We start from the raw sequence: 27,794 nt of genomic DNA on the forward strand, positions 1-27,794 counted from the left end.
GTGTCCAGGCGCTTATACAAACTAAAAATATTAACATATCATTTAATAATCAACAGTGTGGGTGTGTTGCTATGTCGTTTGTAGGGTTGGGGACAGATGTTTGAGGGAAGAGAGGGAAAGGAACCCATCTTAAATCCTTCTTTTTGCCTGAAACCCTCCCTGGCACCTGGTTTCAGGGCCTTTTCCCTGGACTTACCAAATGTTCCCGTGTGTAGATAAAATGAATTAAAAAAAAAAAGACTGGGACTTCAGTGCAGCATTTGGATGCAAAACAGAATTGAATATAGGGTGCTGATTGCAAGCTGCTTTCAAGTTCCTAAGGACCAAATTGCTGTTTGCTAAGGCAATTTCATTTGACCTCCCCTGGACAGCAGCATATAGGAGACATTTCCTGAGGCTGCAGGTGTCCTGCACGTCGCTGGCTGGCTCTGATGTAAATGCTAAAAGGAGAATTCTTAGGGGCACCTGGGTGGCCTTCGGCTCAAATCATGATCCCGGGATCCTGGGATGGAGCCCCGCATCAGGCTCCCTGATCAGTGGGGAGTCTGCTTCTCCCTCTCCCTCTGCCCCTCCCCTGCTCATGTGCGCATGCACGCTCTCTCTCTCAAAATAAATAAATAAAATCCATCTTTCATGTTTAAAGGAAGGTAGGAATGGTTCCCTGGCAGTTAGGAAATCAGGAGGGCAAAAGGAATGGCTCCTTGGCAGCATTAAGATGTGAAAAACAGGGAGACTGACAAGCAATATCAAACCCAAAACGTTTTCCAAATTTTAAAAGAACGAGAGACAAGCGCATCCTGGACTTAGTAACATTTATTCAATATTCTGTGAAATTAGCAAGAATCAGAAGAAGCACATATCAATCCAATACAGCCACAAACATGTCCTGGATATAAATAAAGATGCACTATGAGAAATACTCACTACAGAAGGAAATAGTACTCTCTTATATTGACTACCTCTTAGCAACAAACAACTCCAAAGTAAATTTAATTTACTCACGGTATGAAACCCTTGACTTTTAAAAGGAAATATAGATTCGATGTGATCATAATTTGCCTCACGAGGCCCTTTTGCTGCATGATTTCAAGGCCTGGCTTGACGACTGTTATGGAAATGACAAAAACGAACTCAAAAGAACATTTCTGCAAGGTTCAATGAAACAGTGCAGAAATAAGTTACTTACCCATGCACAGAATAAGGCAAAGGCTAATTTCATTCGGGTTAGGAATAATAAATGCAACTAGTTTCTTATTCACGAAATAAACATCTCAGACTTCGTTTTAGGTTAACGGGTATACTGTTATATGGGTCATACTCTACGTATGTTTTCTAACTACTCAGAAAGCCGGCACTCACACGTCACATAGAAACTTCTCCTCGATTAGACTTAGCCTCTGTAACAGCCACAGAAAGTCAACTGCATCTCATGATGGTATCTACCATGGGAAGAGTACACACTAGTCGAAGCATACAGTTTAAAGAGCTGAAAGTACATTAAAACGTAGTCTATGGATTTCACAAATTTTGTTTTTTTTAAAATATTTTTTCCAAACTAAAAGCTGCAGAAAATTAGTTCTTCGATATTCTACCGAAAACTCTTGAGCAGCTACCATTTCAAATTTCTTAAGCTTTTTATTTTCTTAAAAATATTTAAATGAGGGTAGTATCCCATCTTTTTGAAAAATAATCCCCCCGAAAAGATTACAAATCTTTTGTTTTAATCAGCGTGACCAGGGGTTTGTCATCGGGGCTGTAGTCCTCATAGGCGATGGGGGTCACGTCGTACATCGCAGGCCGGGATTTCTTTCCAAACCTGAAACCACAGGGGAGAGAGGACCCAAGTTAGATGAACAGTGGATCTCAAGTCCTATGAAAAGCAAGTGGTGAGAATTAACTTAAACTCAAGAATCAGATGGAACAATAAAAATACCCTAAGAAAGATATTCTCTAGCAAGCACAGAAATTTAAGAGATCCGGATATCAGCGCTGAATGAGTATGCATGTTAGTCTCCAGTGCAGGAGGTAAAAAAAGGATTTCATGAAACATGGTGTCCAAATGAATGTTGAAGCTTCCAGGTTAAATCCTGGCAAAGCAGTCGGCCCGACAGCCCTATAATAGGTTTTAAGACAACATGTATCTATTTGGCTTTTTCTTCTGAGACCCGTTAACCATCTGGAGAGGCAAGTTTATTTTACATCCATTTTAGTGCCTGGAACATACTAGTCTTCCTGGGGACTTACAGGAAGGTTAGGAAGGCTCAGAGGTCATCTGAGGTCCCAACATGAGGAGAAGGGCAGAGAGAGGAAAGGACTTCAGATAAGGAGATGTTTGTCCGTAATAGTTGGCACCCATCATCCAACCCCATCTACCCATTCCTCTGCACACCCCATGTACACACAAGCCATTGTTTGTTTGTTTGTTTTTCTCTGAGCACAAGCCATTGTCCCCAAAGATCTGTGTATACAAGAATCCCCTCAGCAGCAGGCCTGACGCCCAGAGGCCAGGGGTGTCAAAATCCAATTTCAGGACTTCCTGCCAAACCAGTCTTAAGATGGAAGGGTACTAAAATAAAGCCAATTCAACTTCTGGGTGGTCTCTTCCCATTGAAGGCCTCACCTTCCCTAAAGTCCCTGGAGTACCATATGATTTAAACAATCTTCCACATTTACCCACAGTGCCTCCTCCCTCAAAAGAGACCACATTTTTTAACCATTTCAAGTCCAATAAGGTTCAAAAAAACAAACATGTAAAGAACCTTACATTTTAAAAAGGCTGGTGGGATGGGCCCTGAAGACTTCAAGGGGCTTATTTACCATGGCTTTCAGCCTACCTCCCCGGCCCCCATTCCTCCTTTTCCCTTTGCTATCTTGGAGAGCCGGTCTTCTTACATTCAGCAAGGAGAAGTAGAACGGAGTGGGAAAGGAGAAAATGATGCATTCTTCATCGGATCTTTTGTGTTTAAACATTCATCAATCTTTTGTTCTGATTCACTGAAGATTTACTGGTCTCCGGGGGCACCAAGGCACAAACCATGCCAGATGGGTACCAGGCAAAATGCAGACTTAAAGAGTTAATGCATTCTGCCACCAGGAAATCCAAGGATAGTACCAAAAGATGAAAAAGCTGTCGATAAAATCATGTCTAAAATGTGAAGCCACACTGGTGCTTGCCTACATGTGGGCTGGATTCCAGCCTGTGGTCTGTTTATCTAAACTGAGCAAGGCCTGCCTCATCTGAGACTAGGGAAAGGGCAACAATGTAAAAGCCAACTGGACCGGAACACTTTCTCCCAAGGCTGAAACTTTTAGAAGCTACTTTAAGGCACAAATATTTTGACAATCTATTTCTCATAAAACAGCTAGATTCATGGGTAACAATACACCACTAATAATATTGATTCATTTCAAAAGTCAAGCGATACCAGGAAAAAGCCCTCCAGGTCCTCACATAGGTGCTGTGGGACAGTTTCCTGGGGGAACTTTGATGGGAGGGTCAGCAAATCACAGATTGCCTACTAATCAGTTGGCTGGCCAAGAGGAAAAATTTAAGCAACTTAATAGGTTGAATATGTGTTTAAAATATCCATTTTATTTTTATATGACTTCATAGTTTGAGGAAGAATCTGTGTCTCCAAAATCTAGGAAGTTAAATGCCTCCACGTTATGCAATCTGCCAACAAGCTAACATTCAAAAGGCTGTCATCTTAAATTGTCATCATGGGGCTGAATATCAACGAGGCAGGTTTGAGGATGAGTGTTTCGGATCCACTGAGCATAACGAGGCAAGAGCTGAAACCGGTCAGAAGCAGCCATGCGGCCACTGTACTTACATGAAATCAACTGAAGAACGAGAACCTTGCTACGTATCGAGACAAGTCACTGGCTGCGTGTACAGTGCTGATGAGATAACTCCAAACCAGAATGGGTCAGAAAGCATAAAGCTGGTGGGGCGCCTGGGTGGCTCAGTCGGTTAAGCGTCTGCCTTCGGCTCAGGTCATGATCCTGGAGTCCCGGGATCGAGTCCCACATCGGGCTCCCTGCTCAGCAGGGAGTCTGCTTCTCCCTCTGACCCTCCTCCCTCTCATGCTCTCTGTCTCTCATTGTCTCTCTCGCAAATAAATAAAATCTTAAAAAAAAATTTAAAAAAATAAAAATAAAAATAAAAAACATTTAATTTGGGGGCACCTGGGTGGCTCAGTCGGTTAAGCGTCTGCCTTCGGCTCAGGTCATGATCCCAGGTCCTGGGATCGAGCCCCACATCGGGCTTTCTGCTCAGCACAGAGCCTGCTTCTCCCTCTGCCTGCCACTCTGCCTATCTGTGCTCTCTCTCTATGTCTCTGTCAAACAAATAAATAAAATCTTTAAAAAAAAAAAAAGCATAATGCTGGTTACAAAGGTAACCTGGTTTTGTTTTATTTTATTTTATTTATTTATTTATTTTTTTAAGGTAACCTGGTTTTAAAAGGGCTTAACTGCCTCAGTGCTATCTTGGAGCTGGAATCCCTGTCCTATGACTCAACTAGCTCCTGAGAAGCCTATCCAGCCAAATTCCTCAGGTGAGATACAGGGGTCTCCCCCCAAAGTGCAATATCCACCACAGAGAAGTAAAATGGCTTCTAAAACACAATAAAATGAGGGGCGCCTGGGTGGCTCAGTGGGTTAAGCATCCAACTTTTGGTTTCGGCTCAGGTCATGATCTCAGGGTCCTAAAATAGAGCCCTGCACTGGGCTCTGCGCTCAGCACGGAGTCTGCATATCCCTCTCCCTCTGCTTCTCCCCCTGCTCAATGACTCTCTCTCTCTCTTGCTTGCTCTCTCTCACGAATAAATAAAATCTTTAAACACAATAAAATGAAACAAGACTTTCCTTGAATCTCCTACACCTATCACCATGGCAAGCTCACATGTAGTAAAAATAATGAATGCGCATTCCTACTTAAATTTTTAATCCCAACAGTTTTTTATATTTCCTTTGTGTTAAGAAACAAGCCAACATCCACAGAATTCCATTTAAACTCTCAGGCACTAAACCGATGTAAGTGCTTGCTGTGTTAGGGCAGGAGTATTTATGTGACTCTTCCTTTAAGTAACACATTGGTTTTGGTTTTGTTGTTTGTTTGTTTTTTTCCCTTATCACAAAGATACGTTTTAAATGTAAAAAACAAGTTTGGAAAAGAGAGAAAGTTATACTGGAGACCAGGGGTTAACAATGTATTTAGCCTGCAAGCCAATGACAGCCTGTTGCCTGTTTTTAAATAAAGTTTTATTGGCACGCAGTTGAGCCCCTCCATAATGCATCTTTGCTACTTTTGCACTACAGAGGCAGAGCTAAATAGTCACAGAGACCCAGACAGTGTAAGGTCTGTAAGGTCTAAAATTTTTTGCAGGCCCTCTATGAAGACTGTAAGAATCGCCTATAGTCCCGCCCTCCGAAAGACCTAACACAGAGAGCAACAAAATCAGACGCAGTAACAGAAGTTGGGCATCAGTAGCCTTAAAGTCACTGACGTGTCCAACACGCCCGGTGACAAGTCTCATACTTCTTATGTCACTGTAAGCTACTGCAACCAACTGCAAGGCAGATCAAAGAGTGTGCGTTCCTCCAGCTCGTACTTGCCTGAAAGTCAAAAGCTAACACACCACCGCACGGAATGTAGGTGGATCTGACCTTGAGAAAGGCCAGAACTCCGAGATGCTATTTGAGAAAACGTGACCGGATCCTTTCACAGCTGTTCTGGGGTTTTTTTGTGTTCTGTGATCAGGCCCTTCGAGCTGGGGGAGCAGTGAGCAACCTGCAGCCGAGACATGATCTCGCTCTGGAGCCTGGAAGGCCCATTCGCTCCCGCTGGTCACTTGCAAACTCTCTCCAGCCTGAGCGTCAGCAAAGCAGTCACAGAACACAGGACTCTTAACGAGAGAGAGGGGAGCACCAGCATCAACTGAGTGCTGATGTCAGAACCACCAGACCCTTCCTTGGCCACTCGTGAATGTCACAGGTGACCCACTCGGGACTCGTCCTGCATCGCTACTGAGCTGCAGTTATTCTGATCCAATGTCAGCAGCTGGGAGGCAGGCTGTGAAATGGGTGTTAGCTGTAGGTCACTCCTGGAAACTAGGGAGGAGGTAATATCAAAAGGGTTATTTTTTTTTTTTTTCCAATGCCTTTCTAGGGTTTCAGGGAAAAGGGAGTTCAAAGGGGCCAACCAGCCAGAGACCCAGCCAGGACCTCGAGAGAGCCATGCTGTAGAAACCACAAGTCAGAGCTGAATCAATGTTTATAAGGGAATGTTCCAGATATCTCGGAAGGTATTGTATTAACTTCAATGGTTTTATCTGCAGTCGCTGGTGCATGGAGGAGCTTATTGGTTGGGAATTCTGCAGTAAATATTTTTGATAAAAATCGGCACCAAATAAGAACCAGGTTTGTAAATGCTTTCAAGTTTATTCTTTCCTTCCAAGACTACACAGTTAAACATCTTCCAAGTGGGCTACATAAGCAGGAAGCTCAGAAGAACCTATCTTACTAAACCATTCTGGGGCTGAAATAAAATACTCCTGTCGAACACAAAAGAATCTTAGCCAGAGGTCCCTCTGGGGGTAGAAGGAACCTGACTCCTTGGGTCTCCCAATACATCCTAGTGTAACGCCCCTGAATCTGCTCCTTCCTGGTGAACTCAGCACCCGGGAATGGAGAGAGAAGCCTCTCGAGCAACAAAGCAGCTTATCTCCTCTCCTCTCCTTTTTACACCTTCTACCACCTCTCATCCCGTGACTTCTGAGTACTGCGAACACTCCTGCGGGCCACTTACAAGGCCTGTTGCCCTAGGATGAAGCCACCTGTCAGGCAGGTCAAGACATCCTACACCAGGCCCTAACAGAGACTGTCCTTTCACTACAGACCTCAAATTCTGGGAAGTCAGGCCTACTATGCGCCAGGACGCATTGAAGACAGGAATAAAATGGCCTTTTATGTATAGGCCGGTGGAGGAGTCAAATTAACAGGACAGGCAGGGACTGGTCTCAGGGCTCCCTGGAGGCTGTGCTGGCAAGCTCAGCCCTGAAAGGAAGGAGGGTCAAGAATGAGCAGCCGTGCAGGGCCTGACTTGGAAGGGGATGCACCTTCCCCTTCTCCTTCACAGTTCTAGAAGGGGGGTACAGCTCTCAAAAAGAAGATACCCTCGCCCCACCTGGGCATCGGGGTGGCTTCTCCATGTCTCCCAATTTCTCTCCTTCCAGTGGCTCCTCTCCCTGGAGGCCAGGGTCGGGCTTTTGCTTCCATTAGAGGGGCAAGATCACAGTCAGATCGGAGTCTCGGGTTTGGGGACTTCCTCGCGAAGGAAGCAAACTTTCTGAACCTCTCAGCTTCTACGCCATTCGGACAGAGTTTGGATCTGTGAGTGTTTTGATCAAGACCAGTACCCCATGTCTCAGCAAAGGTTATGCATCCACTAGGTCTCGTGAACCCCAATCTTAAGACACCAAGCTCAGCCCACTCCTCGCTACCACACAGACTTTCTGAATTGTGTGCTTTAGATTGTTCTAGCAGTTAAAAGAAGAGATAGCTTTCCTTTAATAAAGACTGTCATTATTGTTCTGGTAGTAGATATCCTTTGCAAAAGTCAACAAAATGTTAGATTAGCTGATTTTTTTTATTGTTAGATAAGAGAAATAAATATGGTGTTATCTGCTTACACAGGTCTTTAATATTCGTAATTTAATTTGATTGCCTTAACTCTCTAAGCAGGGAGACTTATGTCTTTTTTCAGTTGAGGGAACAGTATTTGTGGAGGTTTGACTGGTCTGTGTGAAATAGAGTCAGGTAATGGCGTAGTTGGGCCTCACGCTCCCTCTGTGGCACCACAATCACTCCTTGTCTCTCCAGGAGTCTTTCCTCCAGAAAAGGACACCGTGTTATATGATATGAACGCTAACAGCAGAATGATAGCTGTTTGTTTCTCCTTAAGTAAACCCCTAAATCAAATGTTATTTCTATCCAGGCTGTTTGAAGAACGTAGCTAAAGACATTCCAAAAAGCAGTCATCAAGAAATGTTTCCTACACCGTGATTAAGAATCGGCTATTTAAAGCACAGATAAACACAAATTAAATGAATGAATGTCTTCAATGAAAACAGAAAGCTAGCAGCAAACGCAAAGGGGTTGCTTATAAAGCAGCTCAATTATCTGTCCCCGGTATGCCTTGAACCTATGCTTTCGTCTATGAAATCCTCTTTGCAGGTGGGAAGTCCCGTTCATAACATCACCCCGGTCCCAGGAGTGCACAGGTGGAAGCGGGATCTCCCTTACGCCCCCCCTCCGCCTCCCGCTCCCCCCGAAGCCCACCTGGCATGCCGGATGGAGGCGATGGCGTTGCTGAACTCGCTGTCGATGCTGCGACAGTTATAGAACTCCTCGTAGGCTGGCCTGGAAGAGCCCTGGTACTCGATGCGGCTGATGCGGCAAATGCCCACAATGAGGATGATCAGCATCAGGATGAAGGCGACGCAGAGGGCCCCGATGATGATGTACAGGGAGTGCCGGGGCATGTTGGTGAGACTCTCCGCCATGTGACCCGACTTCCACTGGAGGTCTGAGGCGAAAATAAGCAAAGGACTGGAAGTGACCCGTGACCTTTAGAATGGGAGAGTCTTCACTGTCCTTGCTTGGGCAACCTAAAATATAAGGGCTGTCCAAACCGGGAAGAATTCTTTTCTGTGGATAACCTAGATCAAAGGCTACTGTCCTTAATATATAAGGGGCTCTTACAAATCATTAAGGTAAACCAAGAACACACCATAGAAAAATGGGCAAAGGATATAAAAAGGAATCCACCAAAGAAATACAAGTAGAAAAGTGTTTAGTTTCACGGTTCTTTAAGAATGCAATTCTTCTATCGGTTCCCAAATATTATTTAAAATTTTTGATAACCACAGTTGACATGGGCGCAGACATGAGGATGTGTGAACTGATACACAGCCCTTGTGTAGACTTAATGGAGTACCTTTTGACCCAGAAATTCCAATTTTTAGAATTTATGCTGGGGAAATGATCCTATAAATGCATAAAGCCCTACATACAAGGATGTTCATCTCAGCATCCCAATTTCTGAAATGTTAAATTGATCAATTATTACACATTTTGAAAAAGGTTCATTAAATAAGCACGACTCCCAGGTATTCACCACTCAAAGTTAACACTGTTCAAAGTTAATAAAGTTCATATTGGACCATTTTTGCTTTACCTTTTTTTCAGGTATTTTTTTTAAAGAAAGAAAATGTTACAGCCACAGCTAGAGGCCGCACCCCCATACCCTCTCCCCACCCCACAAGCAGAAAAACAATTTATAAAAGCTAAAATAATGGGAAACCACCTAAATATTCAGCTCTCAGTGAGCTGGAGAGATGTTTTGTTCTAACAAAAAAACAAAAACAGGACCTAACCATATGGTACAGTCACACATGAGCTCAAAGTGTCCATCCACACATTGAAAAGCTCAGGACAGAGTGATAGTAATGATGAACATCTGTTGCCTCCCTACTATGTTAAGCTCTTTGAAAACATCTTACTTAATCATTATGACCGATCAAAGATGCATGATTTTCTCTCTCTACTTTATGGGAGATCGGCATCAGTGGCTGGGTGAGTTCAAGTGCAGATTCAAGTCCTTAGCGTCTGCCCCACACAACCACACGTGAACAGCAGAGATCACTGGAAGGCAGGATTACAAGCCATTTTTATTTCTTTCATTCCACTTCTCAGTCTTTTCCAGCTTTTTTCAAAGGAATAAAATATTCCTTTTATAACAATATTTTAAAATAAGCAGTAAGTTGGGGCGCCTGGGTGGCTCAGTTGGTTAAGCGACTGCCTTCGGCTCAGGTCATGATCCTGGAGTCCCGGGATCGAGTCCCACATTGGGCTCCCTGCTCAGCAAGGAGTCTGCTTCTCCCTCTGACCCTCCTTTCTCTCATGCTCTCTGTCTCTCATTCTCTCTCTCTCAAATAAATAAAATCTTTAAAAAAAAAAAATTAAAAAAAAAAAAAGCAGTAAGTTATTGGAAGAAAACATCCACGGAATTTTCTTCCAACACAATAGTGGAAGAAGTATGGGCTTTGGGATCACACCACCCTTGCTGTCAATCCCCACTGGGACATTTACTTGACCTTCCTGAGACTTGGTTTCTTCATTTGCAAGATGAAAATAGCAACAGCTACCCCATGGCTCGCTGGGAGCCTAAGTTAGGGAACATGTAAATAATAGGAAGAAAGTCTGCTGCTCGGCACGTGGTGGGCAGTCCTAAAAAGGCGCAGGTATGGTGGTGGAAGAGGGATAAAGGATAAAGAGGAGGAAGGCACTGTCCTCTGGAGCACACACCGTGAGCTCAGGATTACTGAGCATTGCCCTGTGCCCTTTCAAAAAACACCAACCGGTCTGAGCAGGAAAGTAAATGGAAGAATGTGACCTGCTGTCCTGCCCGAAACAGGCCAAGAGTGCCAGATTATGTCCTGTTTGAAGAACTGCACACACGTGGAATGTTCTGGATGATGTGAACAGGATTTGAAAGGAAGTTTTGAAAATAAAAAGGGCTCAATAAGACAAGAGAGAAGTGAAATTCATGTGGGAAGGGATGCCTTCTCTACTAGACTCACAGCGCCCCCAGCTCCAGACCATCATTTGCACATTAGGACTCGAGATGCCTGGAAATGGGACTCAGGGGTGGGTGTGGAAGGGCCCGTCTTCCCACCAAATGCTCAGATTCTTCTCACCATGCTGTATGCTATGAGAGTGTTTGTGGTCTCCGGGTATTCAGACCCTCCTCTTAGCTACATCCTCAGTGCACAGAATCCGAGAACCAGTTCTTTACCTTGAAAAGTGACAATCAGAAGAAAAGCATGGGTAGATTCCCAAACAAGGGACAAGTGTGCAGAGCCCTTTCCTAGAAGCCTAATGGGAATAGGGCCCTGCCCCAAGCCTGAAGAACGAGATGAATGAAGCGTGTTCGCATCCAGATCTTCTGACTCCTGAGTTTTCACCAAGACCCCTGAAGGCTGGTTTGGCCATCCGAGGCTGCCTGCCCAAGCTCACGAAGCCCATGCAGCAGTGAGCTATTAGCGCATTCACTGCTCCATCCGAACCAGCTCACAGACAGGCAGATGCACCAGCATAAATCACAGCAAGGTCGCCACGGACAGCAGAAGGTGTTTTTGTGAAGCTAGAACTCAGCCTCGGTTGCAGATCACAGCCATTTCATTAGGCAATACCTGGTGCGCACTGAGAGAGACGCTCATTTTTCTGGCTGAAAGAGGAGCATGACTCACTTGATTTCCAAGTATTTCACCATTCTCTGAAAAATTCAGTTGTAGGCTGGAGTCCAATGCTCAGAGTGTGCTCTAACACCCATCTAGCGTCAACACAAGGAAAGCCAGCACTGCTTCTACTCCAGCTTGGTAGAGGGCTCTGCTCTGATCACCATGGCGGGATCACACGAGTTCTTGATGAGCCCTCATCGCTGAAGCCTAACTTCATGTAAACAGCTATACATCGTATCGACGACCACTACCGTGGAAAGACAGCGGAGCCGGGTGTCCCAGGCCTGAGCTGCCCACACTGCTGACATTTCTGATCATCTGCTCTACTTCCCCAAACTCTGCCTTCCAGGCTGCTGGAACTTTTGGGAAAACTTTCTCGAAATTCCCCCGAAAAACTCTGCCCCCTCCTCCCCTACCGCCCCTACCCCTGCTCTTTTTTTTTCTACCTTACTGTCAGCTAAAACTTCTCTGATAGAAGTGAGTGTGGCTGCTTGACACACTAATCAGGTTGGAATTGGGCTGGATCTGAAGAGATCCAACCCTTGGTCTGGAAGCGGCAAGTATATCTGCACCAGGCGGCTGCACCTGCCGCCCCTGGTCCTGGCATAAGTCATAAGACCCTCATGAGCTATCGCTTTGCGGCACCCCAGGAGTTCGGTTGCATGCATCACTTACTACACCAGCTACAGCACAGCTCAGGGAGGAACTGTGCACCAGAGTGTGCTGGGTGGAATGATCCCATCGGCTCCAGCAGGTGCATGACCCAGAACACATGCACACAAACTGTTCGGGGAAAAATGTCACGCTTATGGGTCTGCTAGACCAGCTGTATTTAGGTTGCAACTAAATTTGTTTCAGGTTTTGCATTTTCCAAAGTGTTTTCACATTTACATTTCAACTGGCCCTAAACAAAGCACCTTGAGCTAGGTAGAGAAGCTGGACTTGGAACAGCTGCTCAAGGTGATAGAGGCCATCTGTGGCCAGGCTGAGAATAAAACCAGACCCACCTACAACACCTCCACCCCACCAAAAGAGCTGTCATTAGACTTATAAATTTCATTCTAAAACACACTGCCTATATCTGGTCTTCCAGTAGCCAGACTAGCTAATGTGTTCACCTACGTTATTTAAAAAGAGAGTGAGTGTGTGATGTGTAGACATCAGACAGCTAGATAATTTTTGAGACCATCTGCTGCTAGACTACTTGAGAGGAAGAATTTCAAATTACCTTCTGTTTCCTATAGCTCCAAGTTATCTGGACAAGCAAGGCAGTCAATGAGATTAGAAAATATTAACAGCTCTCATTAATCTTCAGAAGAGAAAGGCATAGGAAAGGAATAGAAAGAACAGCTCACCTCCTTCGTAGGATCCATTCCCTGAACAACCATTAATTTGGCACCTACTGTGTACCAGGCATGGTGCTGGGTGCTGGGATATAGAGTGAGGGAAAGTAGACAGTTGGCTTCTGGAGCCCCCAGCCTTTTGAGGGGTACAGGGACCCCAAAAATGGTCACAAAGCAGTGGCAGACATACAAGTATGCTGAGCCAAAGAAGGACCACCTCTGTGGTGCCACCAGAAAGGACAAAGGGAAGCTCCATCTCACTGGGGAATCAGGCGAGCTCCAGTGGTGAGGCTCTGCAGGAACCTGGGCTCTACAGGTATGTAGGTATTAACCAGGGACAGGGTAGAGCCGAGGGAACGCGGTCCCAGGCCAAGACCTGGGAGGAGGTGGGGAACAGGACAAGGGACTGCAAGGGGAACAGCCTGGCATCTAGCAGGAGCAAGCCAGAGGCTGGCGGAGGGGGGAGGGCTCTCTCTCACAGGTCCTACAGGCCCGAGTGTGGCCTTCAGTCTCTAGTCTTCAATAAAAGCTTGGCACTGACAGGGATGGAAACAGTGGTGGGAAGGAGGTCTGAGTATTCAGATTTGCACTTGGAAAAGACACCTCTACCAGTTACAACCCTGCGGAGGAACCCAAGGACACGATGCAAAGTGAAAGAGGTCAGGTACAGAAGGATAAATACTGCATGGGCTCACTTATATGGGGAATCGAAAGAAAAAGAAAAAGCCAAACTCACAGTAACAGAGTGCCAGAGGCTGAGGCATGAGGCACAAGGGAAGATTTAAAAACAGGAAGAAACAAACCAAGAAACTAGAATGGTGATTGCCAGGGGCTGACGAAGGGGTCACGGGGAGTTATCATTTAATGGGGACAGAGTTTCAGTTCTTCAAGATGAAAAGAGTTACAGAGATGGACGGTGGTGAGGGTTGCTCACAAGATGAATGTACTTAGTACCACAGAACTGTACATTTAAAATGATTAAGATAGTTAATTTCATGTTATATGTATTTCGCCACAATAAAAAGAACTGGAAAAAAATTTTAAAAAGAAACAGACCATATATTTTTAGAAAACTAGAAGAAAATAAGAAATGCTTCTGGCCACATATGAAGAAAGGGTTGGAGGGGCTAGACTGGGAGCCACGTGGTGTTACAGCAGTGAGGGAGATCTGCATAAGCCAACATGGATACACATTCTATATATTATTCAGCAGAAAAGCAAGATGCTGGACAGTACATATAGAATGGTCCCATTTGTATGGGAGAAAATGAGGATTTACAAAATTGACTGGACACATCTGGAAATATACACGATAAATGGCTAATGATTGTTACCTTTGGGGAGCGAAGTGGATGTCTGGAGGAGGAGGAAGATTAATTAATTTTATTTTTAAAGTATCCTAGTTTATACAAAAATGAGAACTAAAGAACCCAACCAATTTGTACGATAAGGACTGTCCATATAACATAATCATGTCATGGGTTTCTTCAACCATCATGAAATTCCATGCATTTTAGGGAGGAGAGTCTCAAGACATCCATGTAGACTCTTTCTGGGCCCCTTACCTGGGTTCCTAGGGCAGCCTGCAGAAAACCTACAGCAACCCCACCACATACCATGACCTACCCATGGATTATGAGCTCCTAAAAGCAGGGGCTGCTTCATTAATCTTTATATCCTGGGCCTACTGTTCAATGTTTGATAGTAGGAGGCCCTTGATTATTGGTTGAATTATAAATCCAGGATAGCTTATTCACCTATTTGTCAACTGCAAAATATCATGAATTTAATAGTTTAACCATAGATTCAACTGTTCAATGTCCTTAACTGTCCAACTGTTCTTGGTCAGCAAGATTGACTGTAACTCTACCTGTATAAACCCCACAGCAACTACACAGATGGTACAAAACAACACTATTAAACATGTATAGGAATTGTAAGTGTTAGACCTTGACTCTAGGAAGGCAAAATTTTTATTAAAACCCACGAACAAAATTGTTATCAGTCCCAAGTTGGTAAGAATGGATGAGCGATAACTAAAATTTCACCAGGTTGTTTTGTTACTTTCCAAGACTTGGGGTTTGCATTTGTTTCAGAGTTATTATAAAACACTAAAGCTATTTAAATGATCCTTTTAGATAGTTCTGGATCAGTGCTCTGGGTGGCTTTGGTAAATCTTTATGGTCTGCTAGATTTTTGCTCCCTATTACTGATTGGGGAACAGATAAATAACTCTAAAAGGGCAAATTTCTAAGAAACATTCACTATTGGGTTAGTCAATGTGCAGAGAAGGAGACAGCTGTGCTAAAATCTAAAAACTCCAGACATAGTGCAGTGCACAGGCAAAAGCCTAAAGGCAGGAAGAAACTTGACCTGTCCACGGAAGAGAAAACAGGACAATGTTTTGGCTGAAGCAGACTAAGCAAGAGAGGGAGGCAGGCAATGTGGCCTCTGGAGGCAGAGGTCAGGCTGATGGGAGACTCCTTTACCACTTTCGACCATCCCGGAGGCCTCTGTGCTATATAGCTACGTGGGCTACAGTTCTCTGTGTACATCTGAGCCTTCCTGCTGGGGTCGACCCACCTGACCTTGTACCACCCAGGCATTCTCCTCTCTTGGGCCCTAGATCCATCCCATTTGATTCAGATCCAGTTCTCTAGATGCTGGCCACCAGTTCCAGCTACGTGTCATAGCAGAGCTCACCTGCACATTCTCCATTCTTACACTCAGGTCAAGGGTGGAAGCATCCAACCCTGGAACCTAGCAGAGCTTAATCTGTGATGACATTGATTTGAGTGCCTTTGGCCTAATGGAGAGGTGCAAATGAGATCATCAAATGGGAAGTGCTATTGCAGGCCAACAGAGAGCCCGAGTGTAGACCAAAAAATTTTGGGATGGGCCCCCTCACACCTGGCCACTCAGTGTGGCCCATGCCCTGGGCATGCATCATCTAAAAAGACAGCTGCCGAAGGTTGGTCCTCCCAAGGAGTAGCTCATGGTATATGAGCCACAGTAAATTAGCATTTATTTAGTGCCTACTGCATAGCAGAAGTGTGCACATATTTGCCTCACGGCTCCTTCCCATCACCATCTTATAAGTGAGGATGACAAGGCCCTGAGAGGTATATTTGTTTGTCCAGGTCACATGATGGAGCCAGAATCTGAAGCCAACTTTTACCCTATTATTCCATCTTTGTATATCTTTTGCCTATATCATCATCACTGGAAGGAAGTAAAATTTCGATTTTTTATAATTATGGTACTTTGCTTAAAAACTTCTTAAGGGCCTCTTGTGTATTCCTGACTTCTTAACCATACTCTCCTATACCTTTATCTCCATAATTAAGATCTAAAAGTTATCAATAGATATTACTCTGCCCCAAGGCACAAACTTTGTCATTTCCAACAGCATCACCAAATTTTAGAATGAAAACTGGTCCCATTTTATGGGTAAGTAAACTGAGGCTTGGCACAATTCAATGCAGCCACACAATGAGTGTCCTGCCAGGGGAAGAACCAGGGTCCTGCTGAGCCAAGTCTGGGATGCTTTCTGCCAACAGACCCCGAATGGACTTAACATCCTACACCAGCTCATAGCCATTGGCCTTTTGACCATGGAATCCCTTTCAGTATCTTTCTTCAACAAGACAACACTTCTTGCCCATCTTCAGCAAGGCCAGTTGGTGCTACGACCACTCTGTCCATGGGTGTTTTAGGAAAGTAAATGATGGGGAGCCCGGAAAATAATGACCTTCTTCCCCTCTCAAGCTCCAAAACAAGAGCAAAAAGACAAAGGGTAAGCAGGGAGGAGCCCAGAGAGTGTTACTGGTCAAACAGATGTTGGAGAAGGCGGCCCCTACCTCAGGCCCACACTGAGAAGGAGACAAGCCCAAGGCACCGTAGGCACTGCTGGACCACCCGTGGGAGGTCGTTCTTGAAACAAAGAACAGAGGAGTAGGGGCAGCTGTCTCCTCCAAAAGGAGACAGACAGACTGACAGGGCTATGCGTATGTATTTGCCTCCTTCCAAACTCGCACAGCGGATGAGCCGTCTCTACCTGAAGAAAAGTAGGGGAGGGCTGAGAGAGCCCAGGAGGGGGCCCTTATGGAAGATCCCCTGCCCCAGTGAATTTCAGTGAGAAGAAAACCCCTTTCACGGTTGAGTTTTTCCCAGTTTCCCAAATAACCGGAACACCGACCTCTGTGTCAGTTCTCATTTTCACCTCCATCCTAGCAGACCCACTCTTTTAATACATGAAATCTTGATTATGACATTTTCAAACTTCTGTGGGCTCATCTCTAAGAGAGAACACTTTGCTCTCCGCAGCTCGTAATGTTTTTCCAATTTTCTTTTACCCTCATCCTCGCTGGACTGTTCTCCAGGCCACGGATGGAACCTAATACATTTGAAGACACTTGAAGACATAAATGCAAAGCGAGTCTATATTCTGTGTGCTTTTTCATGTTTTCAACACAAAGACTCTATTTTGTGCTACGATTCTAATGCTTCTCTGCTCGGCACATTTTTGGCTGTCTTAGGAGCAGGGAGCTCTGGATGACATCTGCACATGCTCATCCCAGTGGAAAGGCTGGCTTCAGACTCAGGAAGGAGGGAGAGGGGCACAGAGCAGGGAGCAAAGGTACTCCTCTGGGACTCGGGAGGCATGGGTGACTCAGGTTAGCCACTCAGTGGCTGACAGGGGCCACCTGGGCACGCTCAGTGTCCCCTTCTCGTTGAATGCAAATATGAGGTTAAACAACAGCATAATACTTACGGATCTCGCAGTTTGCACCCACCCAGCCGTGAGGGCAGTGGCAGGTGTAACCATTGGGCTGGTCCAGGCAGGTACCAGCGTGATGGCATGGGGTACTGTCACATTCGTTGATGTCGATGTCACATTCGTCACCTACAAAGATAAAGAAACACAGTGAGGACAGCTGGCTTCACCAGCGGCGCTGTCACCCATCACTGCTCTGGCCAAGCAGAGATCCGAGGCCGGGGTCACGGTCTCCAGCAACGGATCCCAACTGGCTGTGTACATGAAGTGGGGAACTCTCCCCAAAGTCCCAGACAAGGGATCTTTTGCTGAAGTAAAACTAAAAAAGGAAAAAAAAAAATGGCACTGGTCAAAAGCATCTCCTTTAGTAGAGTCAAATAGTTAACTGAGGCTGATTCTCATGTCTGAAAAAACCTTTTGAGGTTGATGGGAACAGAGAACTGGGGTTCCTGATTTTATCTAAAAAGTCTATTTTATTTTGAATTCCATCCGCTGAATCTTCTTATTTATTTTTCTGAAACTCCAGAAAGCCAAAACTCACAGCTTATGATTTTTTTTGTGGCCAAGTGTTGGATATTTGACTATTTTCTGGAGAGTTCTAGGGCACAGCTGTGCGCCTAGCCAGAGTCAATTATGAACATTTACTTCACGTTCCAAATCCCTGGATATGTTTCTGGGAAATATGGAAATGCACAGGAAGAGCATCAGCAACCCCCTCTCCCATAAGAAAAGACAGTTCTGAGGTCTAGGGTTAGCCTAGCTCTGACTCAATCTCCCCTGGGAAACCATGACCCTGGGAAGCTCACGTTCACTCCAGCCTGTCCTTCCCCCATGATGAAAAAGGGAGCTCTTGACCCTGCCTAGACCCAACATTTTGGGGCATCCCTGTCCCCATCAGAGAGAGCCTGGCTTAAACTAACAAACCAGACCATGGGCTGATGTCATGGTGGTCCAAACACCAATTTACAGGAAATAGCTTGTCATCACAAGTTACACAAACAAAGCCACCTTCACCGATTTTAAGCCATACTATGAGTCACTACAAGATGGGTCTGTGTCTCAAACCGAAAGGCATCTCATCAAATGAATGGAACAGGGCACTTCAAATTGAGGCAATTTCTCTTAAGAGTTTGAAAATGAGAAAAAGAAATTTTCAAAATATATCTCTATCTTCTTAGATACATGTAAAAAGTGATACTCAAAAACCAGAACAAACCACAAAACCCCTAGCAATGCCACAGTCATCGACCAAAGCAAAGGAGCAAAATCAAATATTTTGTCCGTTTTCAAAGGCGATGCTTCAGTGTGCACGCGGATAGTTACTTCCAGGCTTACTTAATTAGTATTAAAGTACTTTCCAATCTGCTGGTGGTTTACCTCGCCTTTATGAAACCACCATATGTCACTCCCAGCCCATTTTAGAGCAGGAGTCTCACGCTGAAATATTTCGTGCCTGTTTCATTTTACACTTGTTTCTTACCTGGCATCTGACTATTTTATTTTTAACTAAGTGAAATCTGTCGAATAAAACATTTACTCCTCGGAGGCCCTACTAGATTGATTGTAATTCAGTGGTGTCTAAGTGAATGTGTTTCCTGCAATAAATATAGTCATTTACATCAGTGGGAAAGACATGAAATGGATTGCCTCTCACTAACCTATTTCAAAGGTTGTCTTGCTATTAATGGGGCAATCGCTCAGAGTGTAAAAGGGCACAGACTAACCTATTACAGCCGGCATTACATGGTAGACTAGTTGAGGAGACATATAAACAAGAACGTGCTGAGAAACATTAAAAGGACTAAATCAAAGGCCTTGACAAATACATATGCATCAGTACTACTTTCCAATCATTTGGGAAGACAAACTTACTTGAGGCATTTATTGGACAGTGGCTGTCCTCAGCTGGCCATGGGAAAACTGCACGTTCTACAATAAGATGCCCCGTTACCTCTGCAGCCACAGCTGGAGAAACAGCCTGACTTCTCTGTGCTTCCACTGCCCGGCAACACTCAGAAGCTCCACTCTGCTCCGCAAGTCCAATGTCAGCCCCAAACCCCTCTAATCCCCTAAATTCTGGGCAGTCCTAGAGCTAGTCCAGCCCATCCGTTCCTGCTCTGGTCCAGAGATTTTTGGACCAGCGAGGTAAATGCCCAGTCCAGGTTCCAGATTAGCCCTAATGCATGTTTTGGTTCTTGGATCTCCAAGGGGCACTAATGTAGTTGGGAGAAATCCGCAGGCCGTAATTTTGTCTCCTCCTGGGCAGCGCCCACCCCCCCCCCCCCCCCGCCCCGCCAGATTGAAAGGATTTGATAGGAATAGAGAATGACAGGGGGAAATAGAATGAACTTGTAGGTATGTATGGATAAACTATCGAGACTCAGGATCTAAAGGACTGGGAACCAGAGAGAGTCCCAAGCCCATCCACGTCTGGATTTCTTCACCACTGTGTTCTTAGGGCCATACTGGGGACAGATTAAATCACACTAGCTAACGATATAAACTCTGGGGCCCAAACAGCCAGCAGCTAATTCCATAGCACAGGTTCTCTGGCTGACCCCAGGGGTGACGCATGGGGCACAGCAACCCTTGGATTACTCTAATGGCCTATCTTACAGACTGAGGCTCCTGCACCTCTGGTTGAATCGCTTATCCACCACCTGGCTCTCAGTTCCAGGCCTTCACCGTGCCCTAAACTGGCGGTAGGAATACGGACATGGGGTGATGCTGATGATGGAGCCCCTGGAGGAAAATTTTCAGCCATAAGACTCCCAAACACAACCACTCTTCTCTGCCTTACAATGATCATGCTTTCTGACATCAGTCTTACACAAAGTACTTGAAGATTTATTATGAATTACAGAGAGCAACTTTGTTGTATGTATATTCATTTGCATGTAAATTCATTTCGAGTTTCCCATAGTAAGAGTATTATGTTTTTGTAAGCGCCTCAGCACCCCACCACTCCACTCAAGCAATATGCATTCTGGCTTATTTTAGAAGAGTTCTTGGTAGATTATATCACCTTGCCTTACGCAGAGTTGACTTAATAAATCTTTATGCTTTTGCTGGGTTGAGCCAGATGACTTTTTTGTTGACTCGCTTTTTTTTTTTTTTTTTAATTTGAGTTGGGGAAAAATCAATTACTTTTAAATCACTGTTGTGCTTGAATAACATTTGTAAAGAGAATACATAATGAAATTTCTACTTGACTAAGGCTGGAAATCAGAGTCTGAGCTTTAAATCTTTTACAATTGCTTTTCAATCTACTACTTTCTAAGAGGTAATACATAGAGTAGGTATCAAATTTGATAGTATTTATGCAAATTTACAAGTGTGCCCTTTAATTCTGTATGCTTTACTCAAATACATTAAAATGGAAAAAAATTAAAAAGTCACTGCTGTGAGTAAACCCTTCAATTAATACAGCCCACACTGCATGATATCAATGAAAATCATTATATTTAGAATACTGAGTATTAAATATAGAGCTACTGTGTGCCAGGCGCTGGACTGGGTACTTTAACTATACCTCCTCCATGCTCCCCAGGTATTTTATTCCAGATGAAATGAATGTTAAAAATGATCTGGAACTTCTTCTGCTGTGATGGAGTGACGGAAAGCTCTCTCGGCCTTCCATGGTAAAGCGGATGACATACATATTTAAGGAAAGGCACTTTTGAGACATTCGACAACAGGCAGTGCCCCCAAGAGAAGGAAATCAGAACAGCTGAGTGCCGTGATCATCCTGGCTTCCTGCCTGCAGCCAACTGAGAACACAGTGTCTCTCTGAACCAAGGACAACCGGACTTTGTGGGGGACGAGGTAGCTGCAACGTGTGGGACAGGCTCCCAAAAAAGATAGAGCCAGTCAGAAAAAGAGCATCAGAAATGTGCTGCGTCCCCTTGAGTTTGTTGCTAAATCCTATGTGTGAGTACGTTGGAACTCCATGGGCTTGGCAAACACCATGAAGGATGAGCAGTTCCCCGAGCTCCTAGAGGACTGTGTTCAAAGTCTCACAAGTCAGAATGCAGATATTTCATTGGCCATGCAGTGCTTCAGTGGGAAAAGGTGGCACCTCAGTGCTAGGGCATCTCTATCCCTAGAGAAAAGGCAACCACAGACCCACTCCCCAAAATATAAAAACAAACCTTGGAAGGATCAGTCAGGCCAGCAAGTAACTTACCTACCTGCCAGCGGGGGGCGGGGGGGAGAAGGGACAGCACTTAAAAAAAGAAACACAAAAAACCCTATCACTCAATAACTTAACTCACAATGACTGTCCATCCACACAAGGACCATTAGCTGTGCAAAGAAAGAGGAATATGTGGCCCATAACCAAAAGAAATATCAGTCCAAAGACAGACGCAGAAATCACAGATGATGGTGAGTAAACAAGGAATTTGCTCAAAATGTGAAAGAAAACATGAACAAAATGAGGATAGAAATGAAAGATATAGAAAAGAACCAAATGGAACTTCTAGATATGAAAAATACAATATCTGAAATTAAAAACAATACTGGATGATTTTCACAGCAGACTAGATTCTGCAGAATAAATCAGTAAACTTGACAATAGCAGTAGAAGCTAAACACACTGAGGCTCAGGAAAAAAATTATTTTAAACTCAATAGAGACTCAATGACCTGTTGTACAATTCTAAGTAGTCTAACAGATGTAATTAGAGTCCCAGGAAAGGGGAGTGAGGCATAAAATAATATTTGGTGGAATAATGGCTAAAAATGTACCAAATTTGAGGAAACTATAAAACCACAGATCCAAGAATTACACCAAATCCCAAGCAGGATAAACACCAACAAAATCACACCAAGGAACATCGTGATCAATTTGTTAAGAGCCAGTAATCAAGGACAAATCCTAAAAGCAGCCAGAATGAAATTTCTGCTTCCAAAACGGTGAGATGGAAATATTTTTCCTACTCCTCCTACAAGCAGAAACTCTCGACATTATACAGAAAACAAACACGAGAAGACTCTGAGAGGTCAGGAGGAGACAGACTGGCAGGGAAACTCAGGACTCATGGAACAATGCGGTGGTGAGGACCTGAGTTTTCTTCTGGCTTCTTATGTTCCAGATCAGATGCTGGAGAAACCAGCAACCCAGGAGTGCCCAAAAGTGCATGAAAAAAAAAAAAAGCCCCAACTGCATGACACATTTACAAATACTCCATGGATCCAAGAGAAAGTCTAAAGGAACCTAAACAAAATTGAATGAAAATGAAAATATGACATAAAATTTGTGGGACACAGCCAAGAATTGTTTTCTTTAAGATTTTATTTATTTACTTTAGGGAGAGAGAAAAAGAGAGAGAGAGAAGAGAGAATCACAAGTAGGCTCCATGATGAGTGCAGAGCCTGACATGGGGCTCGATCCCAGGACCCTGAGATCATGACCTGAGCCAAAATCAAGAGCCACCCAGGTGCCCCCACAGCCAAAGAATTGTTGAAGGGTGAATTTACGGCACCAAATTTTATACATGAGAAATAGGGAAGAGCCTCAAATCAATAATCTAAGGTCTCACCTAAACAACCTAGAAGAAGAGCAAAATCAACCTGAGCTGAAAAAGCCAATCTCATGAGGTAAATGTGCCATTGGATTGAGTGTCTAATTTATCTAACAATGATTGGCCTAATTCACTCCACTTAGTCAATTAGGGAGTTTTTGAGAGCTTAATAGTTGGCCAAGAGTAAGTTTTGCTAACTCTTAGGTAAAATGAAAGAGTATTTGGTGCCAAGGTAGCAATTCAAAGAGGACAGGCAGCATCATTCCTTAGGTGGTGGAAGTGAATATTTTACCAGACTCTTCCATGCCTGCTAACTCTCAGAATACTCTAGGTTCTTCTTAAAGCGGGAAGAGAGGTTCTATGATCAAAAATATTTGGAAAATAAACAAAGGCAAATAAAATTCTCTGTTGTATGACCTCTCAGAGCCTGCAGTTCCCAGACACCCTTTATGAATCTCCACATGGTACCAAGTCCCAAATTTATTTGGCCACAGATGTTTTTTCCAAGAAGCATCTCATGGGACCAGTGTTCTCTAAAACAAATTAACAGCACAGATCTCCAAACAACTTTGGGAACTGTTCTGTGCTCCTCTGCAGCCAGAACAGTTACCAGGGCTGAAGAGAAATAGACATTTGTTGTTTTCAAAGACCAGTTTAGAGCGATGTTGGAACATGCTTCACGGAGGAGTCCAACCTCTCCCTCTGATCAGGGTGAGTACCATGGAAGAGATGCCTAGGGGTGGGGTGGGGGAGCAGAGAGAACCAGGAGGCAGGAGATGGAGGGAAAAACATTACTGAGAAGACCCTGACTCGGGGTGTTCAGGAACCAGCCAGGGCAAGGCTGGAAATGCTGGATGGGGCCAGACTGCTGGGGTCTCGACAATCATGCTAAGGGCTTTGATCTTTTCTTAAAAACAATGAAATACCAATAAGCAATGTTTAAGCAGCAAGCAACGGGATTAGACATTCATTTCATAAGGTCTCCGCAGTGTGGAGAATGCGTTAGGGGTGAAGGCGAAGGGGTGTGGGGAGATCAGTTAGAGGGGCTGCACTCATGTGGGCAGGACATGAAGGCAGCCCAGTGTCGGCTCCAGGAAGTGAGAGCAACTAAGAGGTTCTAGGATTCTTTGGTGGTTGGATGCATGTAAGGGAGAAAAGGATGAGAGGACAAAATGAGTCCCTGGTTTCTGGCCAGAACAACTTGAGGTGCTGGTAATACCATTTATTGAGCTAGCAAACATTTCAAGAAGGAAGGGAGGGGACACCTGGGTGGCTTAGTCAGTTAGTCATCCCACTCTTGGTTTCAGCTCGGGCCATGATCTCAGGGTCCTGGGATCAAGCCCCGAGTAGGGCTCTGCGCTCATCAGGGAGTCTGCTTGAGATTCTCTCCCTCTCCCTCTGGGCCCCTCCCCACCCTCTTTCTCTCTAAAATAAATAAATAAATCTTAAAAAAAAAAAAAAAGAAGGAAGGGAGAAGAAAATCTATATCTCTGGGTATCTTTGAGAGATACCCAAGAGCGAATGCTGATTAGGAAGTTGGAGATTTGGTAAATATTCTGGAGAAAAGATTGCATTTTATCTCCCATAGGATACCAAGATAAATTTCAAATGGATTAAAGAGTTGCATGCACAAAATTAACTCCTATGTTATTAGGATAATATAGGGAAACGTTTATAAAATCTTGATGTGTATGGTTTTTCAACATGAAACTACAAGAAAAGAAAGCAAAAGAAAATATAAAGATTTAATTATATAAAAATAAAATATAGGAAAACAAAACACTCATACATTTAAAAGGCAAATGGCAGTAGAAAAATATTTTCAACCTATGGAATATAAAATGTCATATACTTACTAAAAAGGGCTATTTCAAATCAAATCAAGAACAAAAATTAATATAAGTGTTCGTTAACTGGGATTAAAATAAAAATTTAAAGTAAAAGAAAGGAAGGAAGGTAGGAAGGCTGGTTAACATAAATGGTAGAAAAGCAAAGAAAGGATATGAATAGGGAGTTTATAAAAGAAGAGAGACAAATAACCACACATTTATTTTGAAAGTATTCAACCTCACTATGAATCGAAGACCTACAAACTAAGACAACACTTAAAGGGCATTTTTGGCCACCAAAATGACAACTGTCAGCATCTCTATGAAGTCAAGAAAACAGGTGTCCCTGTACATTCTCGGTAGGAGTGAATTTGGTACAGTGTTTTTTCTCAAGAGCAATATGGAAATATGTACATATTTTCCCGAACCCTGGGACTCCGGGAAATTAGCTCAAAGAAATAATCAGACACATCCACAAAGATGTATATACAAGAATACTCATAGCAATGTTGTTTACAATAGGGAACAGTTCTCAACTCCCCCAAAAGCTGAACTGGCCATGTGTTAGGAAAAAAACATTTTATATAATGGGCTAAAGGGCAGCCAGTAAAAATGATGAAACATTTATGATATACATGTATTTTTAAGTGAGAAGTAGGTTACAATATGGTAGGAGAATTACAATTCCTTTTTGAATTCAAACATACACACGTACACATTCTATGCTATATGTTATACACACAGACCTTCAGGAAAATCTCTGGATATATGTATCAAGATATTAACAATGGCTGCCTCTGAGCGGTGCGGTGCTAAGCGGTGGGGTTTTTTCCTATGGTCTTATATTTTCTAATCTTCCCTCCATGCTTTTTATGATTTGTGAGATAAAAATGTGAGAAAAAAACACCCAGAATGCTTCCCGAATATTATTTTTGCATTCATTGATGAGTATAAACGTCTGTGTGTGTTTATAAACCAGTCAGCAAAACAAAACCATCTGCGAATCATTTTCTGGAATGAGCCCACTTCTCAGTCCCAGGAAAACCCAAAAGGAAAAACACAGGATGTGACACAGATAAATAGAAGGAAGATCAGAAGTCGTTTCTCCCACATCTTGACTGTTGGCATCTTCCCCAGTGAAATCCTCCAGGGTTTGGGGGGCGCCCAGCGGCTCGGCAGGGGAGAGGGGAGTAGGGATCGGGGAGCGGGCAAGGTGCTCTCCTGCAGCTAAGTCCCCACCTTCTTCTGTGAGCACTCTATATGTCAACCTTTCCCAACTCGCAAACCAGAGTGACCCAGATGCTTCTGTTGGTTGAGCAAGCTCTTGAAACCTCGACTTGTCTGATGCTCTACATTTCAGGACTCTTGGGTTCTGATGGAAAAGCAAAGGATCGACCTTTTCTACCCCCGTGGTTCATGGTTCCTTCTGAGAATACAATGAAAATGGGAACCTCCTCTCAACAGATTCACATCCATACAATGTTTCACATCCAATTTCAGGGATTCAAAACCTCCCTGAAGCCCATAGGGTAGGGGGTGATCTAGAAGGATCCCTAGTCTAGAAATGACTCTTCCCACTCAGAGCTCAGAGGCCACCAGGGCTTCTCTTGCATGCAGCCCTGCCCCCTGCCCCCTGCCCCCTGCTCTCCTCATCTGCTTTGCTCTTGGCAGTTTTCTCTCCCCATCCCCCACACCTCCAGCATCTCTACCTTCACTAACAAGCACCCCCGATGCTAGAGTCACTCCCTCACTGCCCACCACCACCACCTCCCTTCCTCTTTCAATATCCTGCCACTGTTGCATCTTTCCGTAAAAATAAATGCGGTCACCCAATGCAATTTCTAGAAAAGACGCATTTGATCCTTCCTTTCCCCTCCTTCCGTGAACACTTAAACTTTCTCAGCTGCTGGTGTAATGGCTCATTGCTCGTGTTTCAAAGCTGCGGTTCTGGAAACGTACAGCAATGACAATCTCAGCAAGTCTCTGTACCAAATGCTGGCTTCAGAAGAACCTCCTGCAATGACAACACAGCCAATTGTTTTATAGATTTTTGTCCAAGCAGTGCCTAGTCGCAATTTGCAACCGTTTTCATATTTTGCAGTAATGTATGCATAGAGATCTCTGAGGTTTTTTGTTTTTGTTTTGTTTTTAACAGCGGCCATCTTCGGGATTTGGGGGTAGATTTGAAAACTCAGCCCCCGGCTCACTTGCCTGTAAACCCAGGGGTGCAAACACAGGTGCTATTTAGGCCCTCGCCGTCACAGGTGCCTCCGTTCAGACAGCTGATGTTAGCGCAGGGGTCCTTGTACGACTCACAGTGTATTCCTGCGGAGAAACAGATGCAAAAGGGGTCACTCATTAAGGGATCTCCAGCCCCCATGGCCTTTAAAAGCCAAGTGTTGGGACAGCCCAGAACTCTGTGAAGAAAGCTTCCCAGAGGCACATGTGTGTGCGTGCGTATATGTGTGTGAGTGCACACCCGTGTGCCCACTCTTGCCTAGACTGTCGTGAGGACACGCCTTATGAGGACACAACAAATCCATTCTCTGCTTTTAGGTCCCACCATCGTCATTTATCTGTACTTTCTCTGACGCCCTGTCCCAAAGTCTGGGGAACAGCAAGTTAGAAGCCTGAAAGATAACATTTATCAGAATGTTTTCAAAGTCTCCAAAAGAAACAGAAAATAGCCAGACATCCTTTATAAGATGTTGATATAATTAATAAGCAGCCTCCTGATGGGGAAGATGAGGAGTCAGATATTGAAATGAGCTCTGCTTCTACTTTGGGGAACTGCAGAGCAGAAAGGGAGCCACGGGGTACTTAGACTTTATTCTAAAAGACCAAATCCGATCATCAGGTACCAAAGTTAACGTGTTGTGCGCTAGCTTTGTCCCAGGCCCCCACACCGGGCTTTGCATCTCACTGGATCTTGGCAACAACACTAGGAGACAAACAGCCTTATTCCTCCCCCACCCCCATTTTGCAGATGAGGAGACCAAGAAAAAGCACGTGGGG

The 27,794-nt window shown here is 44.2% G+C and overlaps 1 protein-coding gene across 1 annotated transcript in view; it reads right to left on the bottom strand.

The window, feature by feature from the left end:
• Positions 1 to 798: 798 nt before the first annotated feature.
• Positions 799 to 27,794, bottom strand: part of DNER (delta/notch like EGF repeat containing) — a 299,636-nt gene continuing 272,640 nt past the window's right edge. The window contains exons 10-13 of the mRNA XM_064587206.1: positions 26,991 to 27,104; positions 17,424 to 17,555; positions 8,344 to 8,590; positions 799 to 1,816 (exon numbers count right to left, since the gene is read on the bottom strand). Coding sequence (XP_064443276.1) covers positions 1,705 to 1,816; positions 8,344 to 8,590; positions 17,424 to 17,555; positions 26,991 to 27,104 — 605 coding nt within the window. The 3' untranslated portion in view covers positions 799 to 1,704. The remainder of the gene's footprint in view (positions 1,817 to 8,343; positions 8,591 to 17,423; positions 17,556 to 26,990; positions 27,105 to 27,794) is intronic.

Source organism: Mirounga angustirostris, unplaced genomic scaffold, assembly GCF_029215605.1.
Source record: "Mirounga angustirostris isolate CCGP_5_RB_7025 unplaced genomic scaffold, mMirAng1.0.hap1 SCAF_3, whole genome shotgun sequence".
NCBI classification, from domain to species: domain Eukaryota; kingdom Metazoa; phylum Chordata; class Mammalia; order Carnivora; family Phocidae; genus Mirounga; species Mirounga angustirostris.